Source organism: Corvus cornix, chromosome 8 (genome assembly GCF_000738735.6).
Source record: "Corvus cornix cornix isolate S_Up_H32 chromosome 8, ASM73873v5, whole genome shotgun sequence".
Lineage (NCBI taxonomy): Eukaryota > Metazoa > Chordata > Aves > Passeriformes > Corvidae > Corvus > Corvus cornix.
This window is the reverse complement of record NC_046338.1, coordinates 10,247,300-10,269,616: the sequence shown is the minus strand read 5'-3', so window position 1 is coordinate 10,269,616 and position 22,317 is coordinate 10,247,300. Positions and strand designations below refer to the sequence as shown.

Genomic DNA, 22,317 nt, shown 5'->3' with positions numbered 1-22,317 from the left:
TCCATGTGATTGGAGTGAGGCTCCTGGTGTATCTTTCTGGGAATGACAGAGCAGCCAAGACCTTTATAGGAATTTTTCACTCGGGTTGTAGGTCTGGGTGTTTAACAGGAGGTGTTTTTCTCCCTAGATCTCAATCCTATGCCCACAGAGGAGATTGTGCAGATGTTCAACGAGCTGCGGAGCGACCTGGTGCTGCTGTACGAGCTGAAACAAGCCTTTGCCAACTGCGAGTACGAGCTGCAGATGTTACGGCACCGCTACGAGGCCCTGGCCAAAGCTGGGAGCATTGGTCCCCTCAGCGTGGAAGGTGCCCATCCAGATGGCCAGACAGGGCTTGGCATCGAGGAGGGCAAGGGAGATACCAAGGACCAGATCATTGATGTAGTAGGAGCACCACTGACCCCCAACTCGGTGAGGAGGAAGGTCGGGGGGGCAGAACAGGGCGCACTCAGGTCTCCGACGCAGATGCCCTGACAAGCGCTGGGAATGCTGCCCTGCTCTCCCTCCAGGCATGTGCGTTCAAGGGAGCAGAACACGCCTGTTCCCCCCCAAGTCCCAGTGCTGCTCTCTGGGCTTGTCTCCTGTGCTGGACAGTGTTCTTGGTGCTACAGGTGGGGTCAGCAGGGCTTTCTACATCCTGCATGCAGGCAGATGGCTTGGCGTGGGTGCCACCGTGGACCAAAGCGGCGAGGCTTTGGGTGATGAGAGCTTGTTCTAGGGCAGCAACAGTACAGCTGCAGGCCTGTGGCATTTTCCCTCTAGACACAGCCCCGTACAGGTTGCTCAGCAGAGGGAAGCGAGTGGGGAAAGCAGTCTTGAGGTGACGAGACATGACCTGCCCAAGACCCTGGAGTCAAGCAGCAGCTCTGCCTGGAGCAGGAGGCTTGGGAAGGAGAGAGGAGTTTGAAGAGCCAAGGAGGGTTTTTATACCCTACTTCCAGTGCCAAGAAGGAAAAGCCAGGCCTAGGGCTTCTTCCAGTGCAAGCCCTGTGGCAATGTCCTGTGCATGTACCTCTGCAGGATGTGAATCACGGGCCTCTCCTCCCTGCCTCCAGAAGGGCAGGCTGCCCAGCCCCTCACCACTGCCTCAGGGCCAAGGGCAAGCCTGGGGATCAGCTGAGGCTGCTTTCCCTTCTGTGCGGCCCCCTGGCACAGCTGAGCTGAACTGCCTGATGAAAGCTGCCCATCTCCACACCGTGGCATCCCCAACGCCTCCGACACACTGCCCCTGGTAGCGGCACAGACCTTTACTTTCTAAAATGTATAATGTATTGCAGGATATTGAGAACACCTTATCTGTCAATGGCAGAGGCGACACGTTAACCTGGACTTGAGTAATGTCCTATTTGATTGTGACAATGTTGAGTCGTAAGGAAGAGTTCTACTGAGACAGGTTCATGTTTGTAAAGGAGTCTTCTGAATTATTTTTTTTTTTTCCCTACTGCATTCAATCTGGAATCTCACCCCTCCCTCCCTGCGGTCTGGAGTGTCCTGGTTTGCAAACTTTTCGGGCTGATTTACAGTACACTTGGTCTCCCTTGAGAACTGGCTTGTTGGGAAGGTGGGAGAGATGGTGGTGGTGGCCATGACTGCAGGAGGAGGGAGCCCATGTGTGTGCTTCTGACCACATTGTTCCTCGGTGCCACCTTCTGGAACTGGAAACAAAGGCATGGGCCCAGGCAGCACAGAGAGGGTTAAACTGACCTGGTCTCTGACATATTTGAAAGAAATATAATCAAGTTAATTCACTGCAAGGCAAATTCAGTACCTAAAGGGCCCCCATGTTAAATACAGCACTGACCTTTACCGGCTGATTACACAAAGACGACACAATTAGATTAGTCCAAGACAAAAGGTCAAGCACATTCACACTGTGACCATTTTTTGCTACCTTTTGAGGGGGGAGGAAATTATATCCCAGCTGGAGGAGTATTTTGGAGAGGAAGAGAATGGAGTTGCTGTACCATGTTCTGCCTGGTTCAGATATGTTTGGAGAGTCAGGCAGGGCCTGGCACTGTGCTTGCCCTGAACCTCTCCTGCGGTTGTTGGGCTATGTGGTGGTGGGAGAGATCAACACCCTGCAGCCCACAGCCAGCTTTTCCAAGGATAGGCTGAGCTGAGTAGAGGTCATGTCCTGGTGATGCTCCCTGCCCTGCCCGGAGCTGGCAGATGCAGCTCCCATGCCTCTTGTCCAGCATCATGGCTGAAATTTGCCTCTGGAAGATTGTTGGGCTCGGTCAGTGCTGAGAAGGGCGATGGCTGGTGGGTGCATGCATATATCCCCACCCTGCACAGTGATGGCCCCAAGGTGTCCCAGGCCCTGGTGGGGACAGCGGGGCCAGGACACGGCTCTGCCCCCGCCCCAGGGCGCTGGCAGCAGTGTGGCTGGTGGTGGGAACAAGCAGCTCTGGAGCACAGTGATGCTTTTTGGTGGCCGTTTCTTCCCTTGCCTCCTGCAGCTGTGGGTGCTTGGGCATGACACCTGCCCTTGTCCTGCTGCAGTGGTTTAACCCTGCCATGCCAGCCTTGAAGTCCTGAGTTCAAGCTTGTGCTTTGCCACTGAGCCACCAGGGCCTTTGGGGGAATCATTTAATCTCCCTCCTTCAAATTCCTCTGAGTTGGAGGATCCGTTTGAGCTGTGTAGCGCTGCCTGTCCATGGCACTCTACATGTTGGATTAAGCATGGATTAGTTCAGCCTCCAAACCAGCTGCTCCCCTGAAGCCAGATTTGTTTCCCTGGAGAGAAGTATCTTGCTCCAGATGTTGCAGGGAGTGAGTGGCAAAGCCAGGAATAGGACTAGGAGTCCTGACTCCTGAGTGCTGCCTGGCATGCTTGGATTCCTTTCCAGGAATTGGAATGAATGGGCAAAGGCACACCAGGGTCTTTCGAGATGCTGGTTTTGTCAGCAGCTGTCTGCCAGCACCCCGCTTGGCCAGCGGTGGGATGGGGGACACGTCAGCAGCGTGTGTTAGCCAGGCTGAGAGAGGCATCTGTCTCAGAGCCCATGGGGCAGTGGGGAGCCCAGCACTGTCCTGCCCTGCTGTGTCCACCACTTCTCTCCTACCCTGGCTGCCTGTCCACCCTCTCCCAGGGGCTGCAGTGCCCACTGCTGACCATTAATGCCGAGCTGGGATCCCCCCAGTGCTGTTTGAGGCTGACCTCGGTAGGGACTTTACTCGGGGCCTTCAGGAGGTGAAAGGTGAGCCGAACTCGGAACAAATTAGTTCCAAGCAGAAGTTCAGCCAGTTACTCCAGATTGGATCCTTTGATTTCCGCAACTCAGACTCCACTCAGTGATCTGTAATGAGTGACTCTCAGAAATCCTCACATTGCAGCACTTTGTTCCTGAGCTCACAAGTCAGCCCATTAATGGGTAAAGGAAAGGACCTTGAGTCTAAGAAGTCTCGGGTTCAGAGTCAGAATTATTTGACTTTTAAGCTTCCTTTATCTGAACTCCTGCTGACTTCTTGTTTTCTGAGCCTGTTTGAAAGCTAGAAGTTACATTGTTAAGATCAAACATTCTCTCTTTCCAGATGGAGTTACAATATCTGTCTTTTATATATATATATTTTAATATATATAGTGTATATATACCAGGGTGTATATATATTCTTCTCTTTTTTTTAATCGTTCTTTCCATTAAAAGAAACTAGACTTGTAAGCTCTTGTAAATTATAATGTAAAACATTTTTTTTAACCAGACAGTTCCCAATTTTGCCCGAGGCAACTGGAATAGCTGTGCCACGGAAGGCAATAGGAAGGTGATTAATATGAATTTGTGACATATTTGAAAGATGGGTCTTTTGCCATATAAAGATTATCAAACACATGTGCTCTTCCCCATTAATTCTGCAGCCCTCCCAGGAAAGCCACAAAGCCCAGCTCCTTTGTTTCCAGGGTGGGTTTTTGTTTTTTAAAATGTACCTTTCGGTCCTCTTGATTACCCTGTATTTGATTTTTATAGGGCATCTGCTCACTCTGCTGTGTGGGTTCTCTGGCCCTTTTATTTCCCCGTTAATCGGATCCCGCGAAGGCAGCGGTGCCAGGGCCTCTGACGAAATCCGTGTGTGTGTTGTATTTAACTTTTAGCCGTGCAAATTCCATGCTCTGTTTGCCGTCTGCCCGGCGGGAACTGGGGGCCGCTTTCCGCCAGGGGAGGCAGCGGGGCCTCCCACGACGTGCGCTGCCGCCGGGACGGACGCGCGCAGGGCTGCGGGAGCAGGGATGGGCAGGCCTGGCTCATTCCGGAGAGCGCCTCCGCGCTGCCCTGTCCATCCCCTGGGCGCTCGCGGGCTGGGGCAGTGGCTCTGCAGGCCTGTGGGGATGGGAGGGCTGCTGGGCTGGGCACGGCAGGCACCACTCTGCAGTCACTGTGCCAGGGCGGTGCTGGCCCGTGCCACTGCCTGCGGTGTGTTGTGCCGTGGGGCCCAGGGGTTCTGGCGCCTCATGTCCCTGCAGCACAGGGGTACCTGGGAGCTGTGCCATGCCTGGGGCACCCCACACAGAGCCCAGCTCTGGGTGCTGACCCTGCTGTGGCCGTGGGCAGAGGGCCCGTGTGGCACCTTGGCACGGTCTCGCAACAGTGCAGCGACGGGGCCACGGGAATGTCCCACTTGGTGAGAACGGCCTCAGCTTTCCTAGGGCTGCGTTCAGCCCTGAACCTTCTCTGTGAAGGGGAGCTCCCCGACAGCTTCGCTCAGGCGTATGGGTGTGCACTGACCCAAAAAGGGGCGGGTTTTTTGAGGAGCCGTGGTTTTCTGTCAGCCTCCTGCTCTGCTCCTGGGCCACATCACAGCAGGTCTGGATGGTAGAGGAGTGTTTTCAGGCTCTGCCTTGTCCCATGTCAAGCATCCCTGGCACAGCTGCCCATAGCACAGAGCTGTTCTGCCCCTCTCTCAGTGTCCTGCTGCTTAGGGCTTGGTGCATGCTGGCTTGCTTGGTCAGGGGTCCTGTGGCCACAGAGTTCTTGTAGAGCTCAGCCCCTTTCTCTTGACTGTCCCAAAGCCCTGCTCATGTCAGGGAGGTGACATTCCCTGTGAGGGTACTATCCCACGCTCTTGTCACTGCTGGATTAGCTCTGTCCCTCCTGTCATGCAAAGACCTGGACAGTGTAGTCCATTTGGCACTGCCTGGAGTGCTGCTGAAGCCCCGGGGCTGGCTCTGGGACAGGTGGATATGTTTGCCACAACCCAAGTTCTCCCATCTGCTGTTCCTGGTTTTTCTTTTCTTTCCTGTCTCCCTCTTGGAGCAGAAAAAGTGAAGGGAGTTGGCCTCCAGCTCCCTTCTCCATCAAGAAGGTGAAGAAGCTGTAAGCACCCTGTGCAGGGTGAGGAGGAGGAGGTGTAGGGGCTGTCCTGGAGCCCCTAGGGACAGCTGGCTGCTTGCAGCCACGGAGCAGGACAGGGGCCTTGCTGGGGCACACTGCAGTGCTCCAGGGAAAAGTGGGACCTACGCCCTGCCCACTGCCACAGTCCCAACCCCATCTGACGCCCAGAGCGGTGTCACCAGGCAGGTGTAGCAGGTGCTGGAGAGCTGCCCCAGGGATGTGCGGGGCTCTGCCCAAGGGGACCCCCGGCTGCCCTGTGCCACTAGCCCTGGTGCGTGGGGCTGTCTCTCCTCCGTCCCAGGAAGGCTGGGTGCCACTGACCCTGTTGGGTGCTGCTGGTGGCTGTCCCTAAGCCCATCTGCCTCAGTCACCCGGGGACAGCTGGAGTTGCTGCAGCCCCTGCTGCCTTTGGGGATACCATGTCCTGCTCCAGGCTGCTCCTGTGCCGCCCACACCAGGCTGGAGAGCTCCTTCCAGCATCCCATGTGCCCAGCGCTTGTGTAGCTGCTCTGTTCCAGTAACTCTTGCATACCCGACTCCTGCAAGTGCTGCCTTGCCTGGGTGAGGGGCTGCCCCTGCTGGAAACACCCGTGTTATCCCCAGCACTCACTGTCACTAGAGTTCCTCCTCCTGCTGCCCCGCCCAAGGCTCCAGTCTGTGGTGGGAGGGGCCCGTGGTCCCTGCGTCTCCTGTTTTGCAGGCCCTTGGAGGCGGGGCTGAGGCATCGCAATGGGAGCGTGGGTTTATGTGCTGCCCACTGTGGGCACTGGTGGGCCCGGCTGCTTGCCCTGCTCTGGGCTGCTGCCCACCCTGTGTCCCCTGCACCTGCCTTTCAAGTGTAACTGGCCATCGATCCACTGTGACAATGTCCTCTGAGTCACATTCTTGCCTGCAGGAGTAGAGGGCAAAGGCCAAGTTCTTAGTTTTCATAAAAAACTAATTAGACTACTCCATCGAAAAAGGGTCAATAAAGCTGATCAGGGGCTGCACAGAGGCAACTGGTAAAACCCCTGTGACCTTTGCATGGAGCAAGTGAGCTGGACTGCCTCTGCCCTCTGGGAGCTGCCCACTCGGTGCTAGCTGGATCCCTGTGTCCCTGTCACGCAGTAGCACTCTGGCACAGGGCAGGTTCCTTGGGCACCTGGATTCAGTGGTGGTTCCTGCACAGCTGGCCATGGCTCCTGCACCCCACAGGGTTGCGCTCATGCTGGCTGAGCTGGCCAGAGCAGAGCAGGTGCCCCAGAGCCCAGGGCAGAGCCCCGCTGGCTCCATTCTGTAGCCAAGATGCTCCAGCGGCAGCTGTGTAGGTACGGTGTGCCAGGCTGCAGGGCGGGGTGACAGGTGCCAGTGGGATGTGGTGGTGGCTGTCACCCTGCAGTGGGCAGAAAACTGCGTGGGGTGCACTCATGGCTAAGGCCCAGCTGTGACAGGCTGGTGGATCCTCAGGGCAGAACTGCCTTGGGGCACAAGCAAACATGAAGTGCTGGTGGGGCTGCTGCCCGCCCACAGTGCCCACGCTGGAGATCGGGGCAGTGCTCCCAGAAGCAGAGAACCTCGACTGCCCTTTCACAGCCAAAACCCTCCCTTTTGTGGGGAGCATGGACACACCCCAGGGAGCACCCTACTCCCACATATCCAGGCAGCACACCCCTGCTTCTGCCCCCCATACAAACTTGCATATGCATGGGCACAGCCCGGGCTCCTTTACCCCCAAACTTTATTCATGTGGCACATTTACAGCAAGGATTGGAATAACTAGACAATGAAAATGCTGGGGTTGCATTATCGGTTGGTTTAACTGGAACACCACACACCATGCAGTCATGTACCGCCAAGTTCAGTGCCTGTATTGCCCTTCTGGCTGCCGTCACCGGCTTCGCTCCAGGCCATGCACGCACGGGCCTGGGGCTGCAGCCTCCCTGCAGGTCAGTGCCCGGACAAGGGCTCCATTCAGCAGGGCCCTGGGGCTGGGTGACACTGAGAGGACGTGCGCCCTCAGCCCACCCCACGGCTCCCCCCAACCGCCCTGGCCAGCCGGGAGCCCACCCAGCCGGAGGGGATGTGCTCGGCAACTCTCTCAGGCAACAAGCCAGCTGCTGCTGAGCGTCCGCAGGGACCTGTGAGGGGCACAGCACGTGGGGGGCTGAGCCTCAGCTCGGGAACCGAGGGAGGTTGGTGGGGAGCGCGCTCAGGGGCCTGGGGCAATCTGCAGCTCCCCTGCTCAGGTACCTGTGGGCCGGGGGCCAGCGCGCGCTGGCACGTCCACCACCGGACACGGACACGGTGCTGTGGCGGGCCTGTCCCCCATGGAGCTGGAATTGATCGGCGGGGACGGCGCAGGGCTGGGCATCCCACCCAGCCCCGCAAGAGGCACGAGCAGACGGAACGGGGACGGGACGGGGCTCCATGCGGACACTGTCACGTCCCTCCTGCCGCCCGCCCGTCCGCTGGGCCCCTGCCCCACTGAAGGGAGCCCTCCGGGGCCCTGCAGCCCGCGGTGGGGCTGCCAGGGGCTCTGCAGCGGAGAATACAGGCACTTCACCTTGAACATAAAGAGACGGATCGCGTTTGTCACATACAGGAGTCAGAGAGGGGTTAGTGTTGACTCAAAAAGGGGAAAAGGCGCTCAGGGGAGAGGTGGGGGGAGCTGGCAGGGAGGGCGAGGGGCCGTCTCGACACACTGAGCCTCCGTGAGCGCTGCCCGAGTGCAGGCACACACCGGCATCGCTGCAGCAGCCGTCGAGGCCTGAAAACATAAAACCAGAGAAGAGAAAGAAGAAGGGAAGGTGGGTACGGCCCATGCCAGGGTGGAGATGGGGGATGCTCTGGCTACAGGGCGGGAGAGGGAGGACGGGGTGGGATATGGAGGGAGGGACGGAAATCAGGAGCCAAAGAAAAAGAACAAACTACAAGTCTAAAATGTGGTGCAAGCGCCCTATGCGGCTGTCCGCTAGCATGGCATAATGTCCGGAGCAGCCCAGAGAGGGAGTCACATCAGGTCTACACAGATTTGCCTTCCCATATATACAACCTCTACTGGAGTTAACAGCTGAAATTGAGATTTTTTTGTGTCGGTTCCTCTGGCCTCGGTTGCCGGTTTTTTTTTAATGCTGGAGCCCGTCCTCCCCGCCTCGCCGGCGCCGGGCGCATGCAGCCCTTGCCTGGCTTGCCTCGGGGATCAAAAGGGTTTGGAGGTCTGCTTGAAGATGAAGCCTCTATGGGCCAGTGTCTTCATGATGTTGGCGATGTTCTTGCAGTCGTCTAAGGAGAAAGCACAGAGATACCGGGTTAGAGGCATGATCCAAACAGGAGTTGTTGGAGCAAGCACCAAATCCCATGCTGGGCCTGTGTCCTCACCAGTCCAGGTACTCTGTCCCAAGGACCTTGCAGTGATGTGAGGTGATTGCAGAGTTCCCAGTCCCAGCACTGGCCACCTGCATCCTGGTACGACCCAGTGCTGCGCTGAGATGGATCCATGCCCAGGACCTGGAGGTTGGGGTCATCCATGTCCCCACCAGAGCCAGCCCGTGGTGCCTCCCTATGCCCACTGACCAGAGGGTGACAAGTGGCAGGTGGCTGGGATGGCAAGCTACAGCCACTCCTGGTGCCAGGCCATGGCAGAGCAGCAAGATGGGAAGGGGGAAGGCTCTGGTGTTATTTACCTGGGACTAAACTCAGGCACTGTTTGCTAAAATAGAAGCTGGGCTTAAATTGATTCCTAGTGTCTATATTTCATGTTGAAAATTGGCTTGTAAATCCATGTTTTGATCTATGAGGGCCGTCTCCTTAAGAAAAAGCAAGAGTAAATGTGTAATTTCTCCCTTGACAGCACACAGCGCAGAGGCGATCCTTCTTCCCGCTCCCCTCCGTTTCGGGACAGCTCCACTCGTTCCGATTACCACTCTTTCTTCCTCGCCCCACGCCTTGATGTCTCCATTTCATTACCGCCCGCCCATTTATCAAGCTGTTACCGTAAGGGTGACTTTGCCCACTTGCGTGTGGCAGCAGGGCCCGGCTGACACGGGGAGAGGGTGCCCCGGGAGGGGGGCGCAGGCAAGGCCCCCCTCTCCCCGCTGCTGCTGGATGGATGTTGTGGTGGAGGGAAGGCTGCATCATTACTGATGTGTAAATGATAAAGAAGCCTCCACATCCATCTCCCAACTGTAAATCCAGGGAGTGCTTTATAATCAAGCTACAGCGATAATAATGTGAAATTAGGTCTCTCTATCAACGGGAGGAGGCCTTTTAATCACAGCTTAAAGGGTGCAAACGCTGTTTATCATAATTGAACTGTATCCGGGCTAATTGTGGCCATATTTCACTGTCTAGGAGACAGCAGGCTGCCTGCTGACAGTGCCGCGTGCCGGATTGAGGGCCCCCCGCAGCCGGGCAGCGCTGTCCTGCTGCCAGGCATCTGCCTGCAGGGATGGGGCTGCCCGGCCTCCTGGATGCTCCCTGCCAGGCCAGCAGCACTGCCCAGCCCCGCTGTGCCCAGTGACCTGCTGGCAAAGCCATCACCTGTCCCCCAACATCTGTTGGAGGTTCAGGACCTTCCCCATGCGCAGGTCCCCGAGGGGCTGCCATGAGCTGCCAGGGACCCTCCTGGCTGATGGCCAGCAGTGAAAGAGGTACTGTCCCCATCAGAGCCATGTGCCTCTGGAGTGTCCCCCAAGCCCTTCGCGTGGCACCCCTTCCCCTCACTGGTGTGCCAGACAGGGGACAGCAGCTGGGCATGAGGACAGCCCAACAAAGGAGAGGTGTCCCCCAGCTCACTGGCTGGCACGGAGGCAGAAATGAGCCCATCTCTCTGTGCCTCTGTCCTCTCTGCTGCCCAAAGAGACACTGATGGCTGCATAAGGCGCCTGGAGGTGACAGGTGTCCTGCCCAGCCAAGCTACAATGCCAGCTCCTGCTGCTGTCACTTGTTCCCACTCAAGTGATCCCCTCACTGTCCTTAGGATCTCCTGCTCCATCTCATCCTCCAGACAAATGAGCCCCTCGGAAAGTCCTCAACCCTTGGAGCCAGCTGCCAGTGGGATCTAACAGGGTAATGGTGGCTTGAAAGCTGGGGAAACCGAGCTAAGAGGAGTGCAACTGTCTGTGGCCAGAGTACCCCCACCCAGCCAGCCCTGGCCTGGTACCCCCAAAAAGTAACAGCAAAGCAAATCCTGGAGCTGTGGCAGGTGGGTGGCAAGTGAGCAGTCTGGATGTGAAAGCACAGCCCCAGGTGTCCCACTGCCAACCTCACAGCCTGCAGCACTGCCCCGAGCTGGAGTGGGCACTGGGGCTTGACTATTGCTCCATATTGCTGAGGGGGAACTGCACAGAGACATGGGGAGCCACCAGACTGGCAGCAAGACCCCCTGGCACCTCCTGAGACTCCCAAGCTGGTCCTTGGGGACACCCTGTGGGACTGCTGTCTGTTTCCTGCACCCCATCATCTGCCTCTCCAAAACCCCCGGGTACTGTGTTGCCAGGTGCCAGTGCTGGGAGACACCCTGAACTCTGAGCTGCCACCCTGCAAAAGCAGTGGGACCCTATTGGGTCAGTGCCACCCACATGCCCATGGTGCCAGTGCTCTCCTTGCTGTCCCAAATGATGCCATGGCCCCTGACAGCGAGTGTGCCAAGCTCGTCATACGTCATTTAGTGAGACTCATTCCAAATCAGTGCTAAGGTAAACACGCTTATTATAATTATCCATGTAAAAAAAAATCAACAACAGCAGAACAACTTTCTAATATGCAATTACAGCCATCTATTGATTTTACAATGTAATCCGCTCCGATTGATTTAATAACACAATTATAGGCTGGCTCTCGGGATATTAGAGTGGGAGATTTTCATAAACTCCAAAGCAAAAAACTAAGCGGCTTTTAAAACAACACAGTCAGATGGCTGTTTGGGGAATTATTAGCAATATGAAATCCTCTAAATCTGGCCGTCGTTACCTTCTGAAAGGAATTTCTATTACAAAAATGGCAATTGACAGCCTAAGAGAGCGCGACCGGGATTGCTCTGCTGCTTTTCAGTGCTTAATCCATCGCAAAGGTGACCATGGGGCGAGGGACAAGCAGAGTCCGAGGCTGGCAGGAGGGCACAGGCGCCCCTGCCCTCACCCAGCCCAGCTCTCCCTGGGGGGGATATGGCTGTGGTAGTGCTGCCCCAGCACCCAGGCTGGCACCCACCAGCCTGTCCCATCTGGTGACCCTGCCTGGGGCAAGGGAGGCTGGCCTGTTGCAGAGTCCCCCCAACTTGATCCCCATCCCGGCACACCTGGTGTGTCCCAGTCCCAGACACCTCCAGGGGCTCAGGGGTGCCCATGTGTGTCCCAAGGCTGAGCAGGGTGATGGGGTGAAGGTGGTCCCATGCTGACCACACAGCTCTGCACAGCTCTGCACAGGCGCGCACACGCACGCACGCCCCCGCTCTCCTCCTGCTCACTCCCTCAATGTATTCCCGACTTTATGGGCACATTTTTCTTGTCAAGCTGACAGGGTTGCTAAGTGGATTTCTCCCTGATATGCGGACGGATTATCACATTACTCCAATGTCCTACACAAACATATTACTTTATATTCAATAGCCCTAATGAATATAAACTGCTTTTTCTTTTTTTTTGGGGTGGGGGGTAATCTATAGATTTTTAATGAGGGCACTATTAACTCCCTCCTCTTTAAAACAGACTTAGGTGCAGCCTCTGAGTAGAAAATCAATGGTGTTATTGTAGGAATATTGTATATTGATATTGTAATAATAAGATGCAATTGATTTAGGGGTGTTGTGCGGTGTGTGTGAAAGGGGTCAGCCTGGGGTTATCCTACCTCCTGCAAACAGAGCGGTGGCTCTGCCCTGCCTCCCTGCCCCTCACCTTGCTGCGCCACTTCCGAACATCGCCCCATGTCCCCGTGCAGTGGCCCAGGATGGCTGGGGTTGAGCTCACCCTGAGGTGCTGGGTTCCGGGGCTGGCTGCCTCTGGGACCCTCCTTTGGTCCAGCTGCCAGAGCAGTGCGGGGGAATGTGACACCCCGGCCTCCCCTCCCCTCGCCCTGGCTGGCTTAGCCCACCAGTTTTTAACCCTCCCGCCCCGTGTGTTTCAGCATTACCCACTGTGACACCACACTGCCTCGACACCCTTGTTTCAGCCCTCTCCACATCCTGCCAAGCTCTCGCTGTGGTGACAGCCAAGGACAGCGACACATGCACACGCATGGGGCAGCAGGATGCTCTCGTAGTTCAGGCTGGAGTTTGTGGCCGTTCAGCATCATTGGCTGCCTTGTCCTTGGAGGGGCACAGACATTCCCATTGCACTCCTCTGCTGGGATGGAGGCAGAAAGCCCCCAGCCCATGGCACCGGGCTGACTGCCTGGTGTGTGCCCTCCCGCCAGCCACTGCACAGCGGCACCCCTGTGAACCCAGGATGAGGTCAAGGATTCCGTCAGCAGGAGTCTGTGCTGCGGGACTGAGCTGCCAGGAGCAGCAATGCTCGCTTCAGGAGAGCATCAGCTCCACACCCAGCCCAGGCACTGGCGAGAGGGGTAGGGGCCACATCCCTATGTGTGCTGCCCTGCCAGCGTTTGTCCCGCCTCTCTCTCCCACCTCCCCACAGGACCGAACCACCCAGACACCTCCACCAGGCGGGCTCAGGGGACCGAGCGCTGCCGCAACTGCCGTGCACTGGGCCGAGACGCTCCTGGAGCAAGGAGGGAGCTTTCCCATCCTAGCAGCCGCCCCGGTGGGCTGTGGGTGGTCGGGGACTGCAGGGCCCCCCCAAACTTGCTCATTTGGAGGCAACCCCACCGCACCTGTGCTATGGCCGGGAAGACGGATCACCCCCGGCCCGAGCTGAGCAGGTCCATATTTAAACTGTCCCCATGCTTTATGGGCTGTACCAGAACTGATGCTCAGGCGCCGAGGGGCCATTTGTCAATGTTCTAATGGCAGATTACTGTTAATGAATAATATCACCGCTGCCTTTGTATAACAGCTCCGTGCAAAGCGGAAACAGGGCCGCCCGGCCACCGCCGCCCAGAGCCTCCCCACCGCCGCGCCGGGTGAGAGCAGGTGGCCTTGCGAGCGGCGGGAGCCGTACGGATCTCACGCAGTCTGGCACTGCTGCTGGCGTCCCCGGCAATCATGAATGGGAGCACCGGGTGCTGTGTCCCCACAGCGGGCTGTGCTGCTCCCTGTGAGCAGGAATGTGACAGGGGCAGGGAGTGACAGCATTTTCCCAGCACACAGAGCCAGGCTTTTGTGTTTCTCACCCTGTCCACACTGGAGCCAGGAGGGAGTTTGTGTCTGATCTGAATCCATCCCCACCATGACATGCTGGGCAAGGTGGCGACACCAGGATGTCTGCCATAGTGGTGACAAGGACTTGTCAGAGCCAAGAGCTCCCAGCTCCCAGGGATCCATGGGGACACCAGGGATGGTCCTGCCGAGCTGCTCCCAAATTAATGGCCTCATAATCCTGCGCATGGGGCAAGGGGCTCTGCCTGCCCCACACAGCCGGCAGGTATATTAGGTGGAGCTGACAGCGACGTGCAGAATATTAAGAATAACTTACCTCATTATCTGCAATTACGTTACTGCCACACACCTCATTTCTTCATGAAGAAAAGAAAATTAGTTTTATATTGACTTCATCCCAGTGCCTCCCTGCCTGCCCCGCCACAGAGCGCCCGCACTGGCTCTGAAGAGGGGTTGGACACAATTCATACTCATCCTCCCTCAACCTGTTGCTGTCTCTGTCCCAGGGGGACAAGATACCTGTCCCACCCCCGGCACACTGGGGTCAGTGAGACCTCCAAATCCAGTTTACCCCAGCAGGGACACTGGAGCAGGGAGGGCCCACCTCTGGCAGTTCCCAGGTCAGTAGGAAGTGCAGCAAAAGGGGACCAGTATTGATGGACCTGCTGCCTTGGGCACTTTCTTCCTCCCACCCAGGCTGGCCACTGTCACCCCATGGGAGACAGGATGCTTCCTCCCATCCTCTGCACTGGGAACCACTCTTCCCATCATGCAGCCACTGTGCTGGCCCCCTCCCAGGGCAGAGCTGGGTGGCTGGGGTCTCTGCACTGCAAGACACCTGGCTGTTGAGACACCTTCCAGCCCCACAGGCTGCTGGATAGCCTGGCACACGTGGGGAAACCAGGACAGCTGGGGCGTCCCTGCTGGAGGGAATGGGCAGCAGGGGCTGAGCTGTCTCACAACATTCCCAACAACTCCTGGAGCCCATGAGCCCAAAGGGCACCAATGTTGCTGGGGCCAAGGGTGACACAGGGTGTACAGAGACCTCAGCTTGTCCTTCAGCCTCTGTGCCTGTCCTTGCACATCCAGCATCCCCTGGCTGGCAGCCTTCCCTGAGCAAACAAAGTGAATGCTGCCATCACCCCGCTCCCGGCTGTGGCCGCTCACCGTCCGGGAGAGAAGGGGAGCGGTGTGCACAGCAATACAGGGAAAAAAGCCAATTTCATCTTTATTAGAAGGAGATTTCTCTTTTAGTAATAAGCACACTTCAAATAATTAGCGTGTTTTACGTAATAATGAAATTATGGAAATGCAGGCCACTTATTCAAACAAGTCACCATTACCATATTTTTAAATATTAGACTTAATTAGAGTTTATCACTTCAGAGAAGTACGAGGAGTGGAGATTTTTTTCCTTTGCAAAAAAAATCCTCATAAAGTGTTTATTAAGAGCGGGTAAGAAGGGGATAATGATCTGTTTGGAAATTAAGGCAATCAAACATTTAATGCTCTGCACTCCTGTAGGCAAAAGCATTCAAATGAGTCAATTATACATCCATTATCCAGGCACGATTAAACAAGGCAGGACGGGGAATTTGTCCTCCACATCATGCGATTGTCGTGAGGACTTATGTCCACTTAAAGGCAGCTAATAAAACACTAAACTTGGGAAGAAGAGGAAAAGAGGACTGAGCCAAGGGAAGAGAAGGGAAGAGAGGCAGCAGGTCAGCAGGACTGCAGAGGGGTTGAGGGTGGGAGGTGGGTAAGGATGGAGCTGTGTCTACATCCCAGCCCTTCATAAATCAAAGTAATTAAGTTAACATGAAAATCAACTTCACCATCCCGTTAAATTACAGCATTTGCATATTAGGACTCAAATGAAGTAGGTAGCAGGCAAGGGGGCTGGGAGGGGAGGAGGAAGTGGGGGGTGGGGGGGGCATGGGAGAAGGATGGGGAGGACCGTGCACCAAAAGGGAACCATTTATTACGGTGAATAACTAATTTCAGAATTTATAGCGTTGGATTTTCGTTCCTGTGCCATTTATATTACAGAAGGAAATTAAGGGGCGGGCAGGAGGCTGGCTGGACATCTTTCTGCGTTATTGCTTGTCTGCCATTTGCAAATCATTATTAATTGTGGCCCGTGTCGCTGGTGCAGCAGGGCAGGGTGCCTGGACAGGCAGAGCAGACACACATATCTCTTCATCAGGACCCCAGCCGCTAGCCCTGGAGAGCCAATTACCCCTCCCTGATTGGTATCAGATAAGGAGGGAATTTTTACAAATTAGGGAATAAATAGAATTTCCACACGTGGAGCAGGGAGGGCTTGAGAGGCAGTAATGAAAAACGATACATCACCATCAGCCAGACAACCCTATTCATACGCCGATGCATTACACTCACTACTCATAATCCCATCGAGTGACAGACAACCGCCAAGCCGGCTGAGCCGGAGGGGAGCACATCCCGATGGTCAGTCCACTCCGGAGCACGGTCTCCAGCCACCAGCACCCTTGTCCAGGGCAGTCCAGGGAGGTCCCTGTTCCACCAGCCCCATGGCGCAGCCTCTGCCGTGACCTCAAGGGCTGCACACAGCCTGCATGGCATCGCTCAGCTTGTGCAGGCAGTGGGGACAGACCTCCTGGCACAAGAACTATCCCTGCTCTGGAGCCCAGCAGGACAAGCCTCCAAACTCAGCCCCAAGTTTGGTGGTTAAAACCACCCAGCTGAATCCAAGACTCTCACCAGTCTCCCTTATCCCTGTGGGTAAAGCACATCTTCCCCAACATTATTCAGTCCGAACTGTGTCCTGAAGAAGACTGCCCCCTCCCTTGGTGGCTCATGGCAGCATCCTGCTGTTACAGGATCCCTACCTAATTTCTGAGTTGTACTTGCCTGTTTATACTCTTCAGCCCTCAACTTAGCCCCCCACAGCTCTCAGCTTTGCTGCTCAGCCAGCCCTGGGTACTCTACAGCACTGAAATCCCTGTGTCACCTTGTGAGCAGTGCTGGGCTCAAAAATGCCACAGGAGCAAAGGATGTGCTTCTGCATGGCTCTGCTCCATTAAGAATGGGCTCAGGCTTGGATACCTCCATTTCCCTTAAGCTGCTGAGGCAGCCCCAACACCAGCCCTTGCTCAGGGCAGACCCCAGAGCCACCAGCCGCCTGCATCCCCCACACCAGCACATCCACTTCCAGACCCTGGCAGCTCCCTGTCCTTTTCCTGGGCTGTGACAGCACTGTATGGCCCTGGGAAAACAGCAGGCATTCAACTAACAGGGCCTGGCATACAGCTGGCCTCAGAAAGAGCAAATCCTGGAAGTGCAGGGACCCTGCTGACATTCGTGAGCCCAGTTTGCTCTGTGTTCCCCAGCGCCAGAGCCATGTGCCTCCACGCCTGTAATTAGCTCTCCCTTATGACAAGCACGTCACTAAACAAAATGCTCGGCAGATCAATCTCGCCTGTAAGTCACGCAGCCTTTAATTTATTCAGCATACAATGTCACTCCACCGCTGGCTTCCTGTAATTTATACCGTACACTGTCGTGTATTATTTAACTCATCTGAGTGTTTTACAGCTCCCCTCAAAGTCGCCATGCAAAATAAAGTCACTGTGGGGCACCAGCAAGGTGCAGGGAGGATGCAAACTGCCCTCTTGCTGATATGGGACCCCTGGCCTGGCTCAGGGACAAGGTGGTAGTGTCAATTTGCTGCAGAAATTGGTAGCTCAAGACCCTCCTTGTGGGTGGGAATGAGAATGGAAGGTGGATCCCCACAGGAGCCCAGTAAACTGCAGGCTCCAATGCTGGTGCTTCCTTAGAGGAGGAAAGGATGATGGCAGGGGGGAGAGGGCAGCAGGACTCTTGTCAGGCCCTGAGAGCAGGAGAGCGGTCCTGCCCCAAAACTGGGGTAAGGACTGGGGTTAGACTAGGCTGAGAGGTGGCCAGTAGCTGGGACAGCTGCTCTGAGCAGCTCATCAAGAGCTTGTCTTTGGCCGTGCAGCTGAATGGAAACAGTCAGTGATGTAGAGCTGGATATCCTCCGCAGGGAAGGTTAAAACCTCTGTTCAGTGTAAAGTTGCCATATCTAAGCACTTATGATCATGATATTTATGGCTAGTTTATTCCAGGCTGTTAAAGGCAGCAGTAGTTATCCACAGATAAAAGGAATTCGACTCCCTTGACACCTTTTCTCCCTGCAGTGAAGGCATGCCTGGCCGGAGCCAGGTGCTTGTGGTGTTGTAACTCATCCAATGGTCCCTGCCAGAGGCAGCACGGGGGCCAGACATGCAGATACTTGGCATGGCAGGGATGGTGACTCTGTTTCTCCTGTGTGGGAGTTGTGGGCAGAGACATGGCAGATGCTGACTCCCTGCCCCTGACAGATGCTGCTGGGGCCAGATGGTCCCCAGGCTGCAGGGAGCCAATTTGGTTTGACCTCTACCACTGCTGTTGGCTCTGCTCCACATCCAGCTCCTGACACCCAGTCCCACCACTGGGATTGGGACCCTAATTAGGGAGAAATTTCAAGGTAGAGATGAGTGAGTTTATAAAGCTGAGTTTCTCTGTCTGAGTGACATGAGATGTCAGAGAAAAGGAAATAAAAGGTAAGAATGCAATTCCAGTGCTGCCAAGAGTGTGTTGCAAGTCCTAATGGAAAGTTCTCCTGCTCTTTAAAGCTTGGTCAGATGGCCTAGTTATTGCTTTAAAAGGACTAAGAATCAAACTGCGACGCTGCACTCGAAGCCTTCAAATAAAGCGAGCTGTGTTTCTGCAAGTCCGGCGAGGCAGAGGCAGGCGATTACACAGAGGAGGGCAGGTCTCTCTATCTTGGAGGGAGACCTACCTATTTTTAAACATTAGCTCTAAATCAGCATCTCACCTCTTTGTCTAACCCAAACCCTCTCTCGCCTTCTGGAGGAAAGATCAAACGCCAGCCCTGCTGCCATTGTTTCTCTCCCAGAGAGATGGATGCGGGACTGTAATCTTCCCACAAAGCTGCACGCTTCAAAGGTATCAAAAGTGCTTATTAAAAGTCCTCGGAAAGTAATTTAATAACATCCCAAAAGACTGGAAAAATCAGCACTGGCAGCTCAAAATATAACCTGGCAAGGGAGATGGGCCCCTGTTCAACATGACAGGCTGTGGGCAGCTGCACACAGGGCCAGGGTGCTTGGGCACACAGAGCTGCTATCTCCCCGCGCTGTGACTGCTCTGGTGCTGTCTGGTCTCCTGTCAGGGACACAGCCAGGTGAGCCAAAGTGTGGGGGACTCTGTGGGGCCGCATGGGACTGTGTCCCCACCAAGGGCTTTGCTGGGCCAGAGGTGTCCTCATGTGGTGTGGACAGAGTGCATCTGTCTGCCCCGGCTCTGTTCCCCTTGTTGAGCTGGAGAGCCCTGCACCATCCCAGAGGCAGGATTTCAGGCTTGCCCCTGGAACATAAAAAGCACTGTGTGGCTTTTCCAGCCATCTCAGCAGCTGCTGGAGCAGCAGCTTTGTGCAAGGCTTGCCCAGACTGCCGGGCTGGAGAGAGCCACCTGCAAAGGGGATGTCAGCCACCTGTGTGATGGTCCTTACCTGGCACAGATGGGGATGTCAGCCAGACCTGCAAAGCCACGTAAGAGAGCCATGTGCTGTGTGAGACAGACCTGCACATCTCCACAGGGGTGGGCGGCACACGTGCCTTCCCACGAGCACTTAAGTGCAGCAGGCACGTGCTCACAGCTGCAGCAGCATGAGGGCTGTGCTCCCTTGTATCCCCCCGAGCTGGTCCCTGCTCCCAACCTCACGGGAGGCAACTCATGGGACCCTAGGGCTGAATGGTGCAGGCTCCCGTGGAAAGGGGCAGGGGACGGAAATTAATGCTCCAGCCTCCGTCTCATCCTGCCCATTAGCGGGGCTGTTTTACTCCGGATCATTAAATATGTATATCTTATTACACGCCTTGTTACAGTATTGAGCTCTATTGACTGATAATAAATTCCAAGCATCATCCTGGTCATAAATTTATCTGGAGATGATGAAGACTCAATAATCTAGTCATGCAGATAATATGATAGGGCCTTAAAAAAGATCATTACATTATATGCCAAAATTAAAAGTGAAATACACTTTATTAACACTGTTTCCACACTTGGGGCCATTACTTGTTATATCCCCTCTTGCCCTCCCACCCACCTGCATACCGTCCCTCGGGTCAGCCAGAGAAGGCAAGACAAGGCAGAGCTGCCACAGCTCTACCCTAGCAGGAACCTGGCAGAAGGGTACAGGAGGGTGGCAGGTGGCACAGATGGGACTTCCCAGCTTAACTCCAAAGATGCTGGGCCCTGCCTGGTACAGCATTGCTGCCCTGCCCATTGGGCCGTGGCTCCTGAGCATCTCCAGGTATTTCAACAAACCCCTACCTGATAGGGCCTGCAGGCCCTGGCTGCAGTCATTGGGACAAAGGACAGTCTTGTGTCCCACATTTAGAAGGAAAGGAACAACTTTCTGCAGCTCCTGAGAAAGCTGCCCACCAACTGGGGTTAACCCAACAGCTCCCACCTGACAGCTTCTTTCCCACAGGCTCGGGCAAGCTGCAGTGCCAAGACAGGGGTCCCCACTCATGCCTGGCCGTGCTGCAGTGTGGCAGACAGATGTGGAGCAGAAATGGGATGTGGGTGCAGTGGGTGACCTCTCTGAGAGAGGAGGGTGCTCGGCAGGCTCCCAGCACCCCAGTGCCAGTCTCATCACCAGTCCCTTGGTGAGATGGTAAGGGCTGGGCAGCTCCCGAACAACGGCCCCCGGGGCCTGGGGCTTGGCCCCCTCCTTCCGCTGGGCCCTCCAAAGACATTCCTCTCCTTTAATAAGAAGGTCACAGCCACTTAAACTCCTCTGATGAGGGCAGGTGGCTCGTGCCCTCCTGCCTGGCAGGGCTGGCCTGGCCACGTTCCCCCCTGCAGATCAATGGCACACAGCGAGTTTAAAGCATCCCCACCGCAGCCCCCCCTTCCTTCGGCCACCTTCCTCTCCAGACACGCAAGGTGACAAGCGCTGGGGGGCCCACGGATCAATGCTGCGACACGGATCGGCTGCCGGGAAAAACCAATTGCAGATCAGATGGAAACCGACTTCTTCTTGTATCTGCCCGGCTCTCTCAGGGATAGATTGGCTGGAGAAATCCGATGGTGAGAAGAGACAAAGGGGGAGGCGATGGGGAGAGGAGGAAAGGGCTGATAATGCTCCTGCCGCGGCTCTAATCTGTGACAGCCCGAGGATTTGCTGAAAACCATTATCACACTGCTCTCCCTTCTCTTGTCCCTGATAAAGCCCCGGCTAATCTGTTTGTTGCAGGTATTGAACAATGCATTTAGCGAAATAAGGGGTGTGTGTGCCCGCCGAGCACATTTTTTTCCCCCTGCACCTCCGGCTTCACCGGGAGGCGACGGGGGAGCAGGGAGGGCAGGGATGGTTTCGGGTGCAGACTTGGTGTGGACAGCGGGCTGAGGTGCCATTCCTGGCACACGGAAACATCTCTGCTGAATGCCCTTAGCGAGTTTTGGAAGCGTTTCTCTAGGCAGTGTGTTCCACCTTTATAACGCAGTCGCGGAGAGCGATGAGCGAAGCCCTGGCGATGCTGCAGTGCCGTGACAATCCCAGCGGGAATTCCACCGCAGCCCACCGCAGACCCAGCCGCACTCCCATGGGGCAGAGCAGCTGAGATGGGGGGACACAGGGAGTCTGTGCCCCGGGAACAGCTCCCGGGCCACTCATCTGCTGGAGTTTGGCTCGGCTAGTGCCTGCCTGTCCCAGTGCTGACCTCGTCCCTCCCCTTTGTGAGAAGCGCTTTCTCCGGGGAGGAGAGATAATTCAGTGGCTGTGAAAGCCCAGACCCGGGGCTCCCGCAGCCGCCTGTTACAAACAGTTCTAGTGGAACATTAATTATAGTAATTTAGCCGTGGAACACTAACTGCAGCCAGTGCAATAGCATTCAGTACATTAGTGGCTATAACCCACTCCTTAAAAAAGACATTTGGCTACTGACAGCTGATAAAATGAGTTGTGAAGCATAACCAAAGGGAAAAAAAAATAACCAGAAGTGTGCTGGGAGCGAGCTGTGGGGTGGGAGGGCGGGGGGCAGCACCCCACAGGGTGCTGGGGGGCACAGGAGGTGCAGGCGGAGGGGCAGGAGGTGTCGGGGGCTGCAACACGCACCCTCCTGCCCGGCACATGGCCCACGGGCCAGCGGGCTCCCCGTGCCCCGGGCAGAGGAGGCGAGGCGGGGGCACGGCTGCGACTCGGCAGTATGTCAAACAGAAGGACATTTCCTTCTATCTCCCAGCCGCCGCCCCAGGGCACAATCCACCTACATTCAATCTTTACTCCACTACACATGTTTCCTTTCCAGCCTCGGATTATTTTTTATCATCAAATTACTGTGGTGATAAGATGGAGTAGATGTGATAGCGAGCAGAGCGTCTGTCCTCCCCTCTTCCCCCCGCCTCCCGCAGCATCCCTCCTTCCTCCACCATCCCCAGCCTCCTGGCCTGAGCAGGCACGGTGGTATCCAAATGTCAGGTGGTGAGGAGAGACCCCCTGTGCAGCCGGATGTGCTGGCTGGGACCAAGCCGTGGCTGACGGCGAGTGCCTGGGTGCAGGCAGGCTGCAGGTGGCCATCAAGCTGTCTGGGAAAACTTGCAGGTGCCCTGTCATGGTGTGGGACCCCGCCAGCAGCCAGAGCCCAGCATCCGCTCCCCACTGCT

At 55.9% G+C, this 22,317-nt stretch overlaps 2 protein-coding genes across 4 annotated transcripts in view; one reads left to right on the top strand and one right to left on the bottom strand.

The window, feature by feature from the left end:
• The window catches only part of DMAP1 (DNA methyltransferase 1 associated protein 1), a 31,519-nt gene extending 27,463 nt beyond the window's left edge, over positions 1-4,056 (top strand). Inside the window, exon 10 of the mRNA XM_039555609.1 lies at positions 128-4,056. Within this exon, the coding sequence (XP_039411543.1) occupies positions 128-474 (347 nt within the window). The 3' untranslated portion in view covers positions 475-4,056. The remainder of the gene's footprint in view (positions 1-127) is intronic.
• Positions 4,057-7,019: 2,963 nt separating this feature from the next.
• The window catches only part of ERI3 (ERI1 exoribonuclease family member 3), a 130,454-nt gene continuing 115,156 nt past the window's right edge, over positions 7,020-22,317 (bottom strand). For all 3 annotated transcript variants that reach the window (XM_039555610.1, XM_039555612.1, XM_039555611.1), the window contains exon 8: positions 7,020-8,588. In XM_039555610.1, coding sequence (XP_039411544.1) covers positions 8,506-8,588 — 83 coding nt within the window. In that variant the 3' untranslated portion in view covers positions 7,020-8,505. The remainder of the gene's footprint in view (positions 8,589-22,317) is intronic.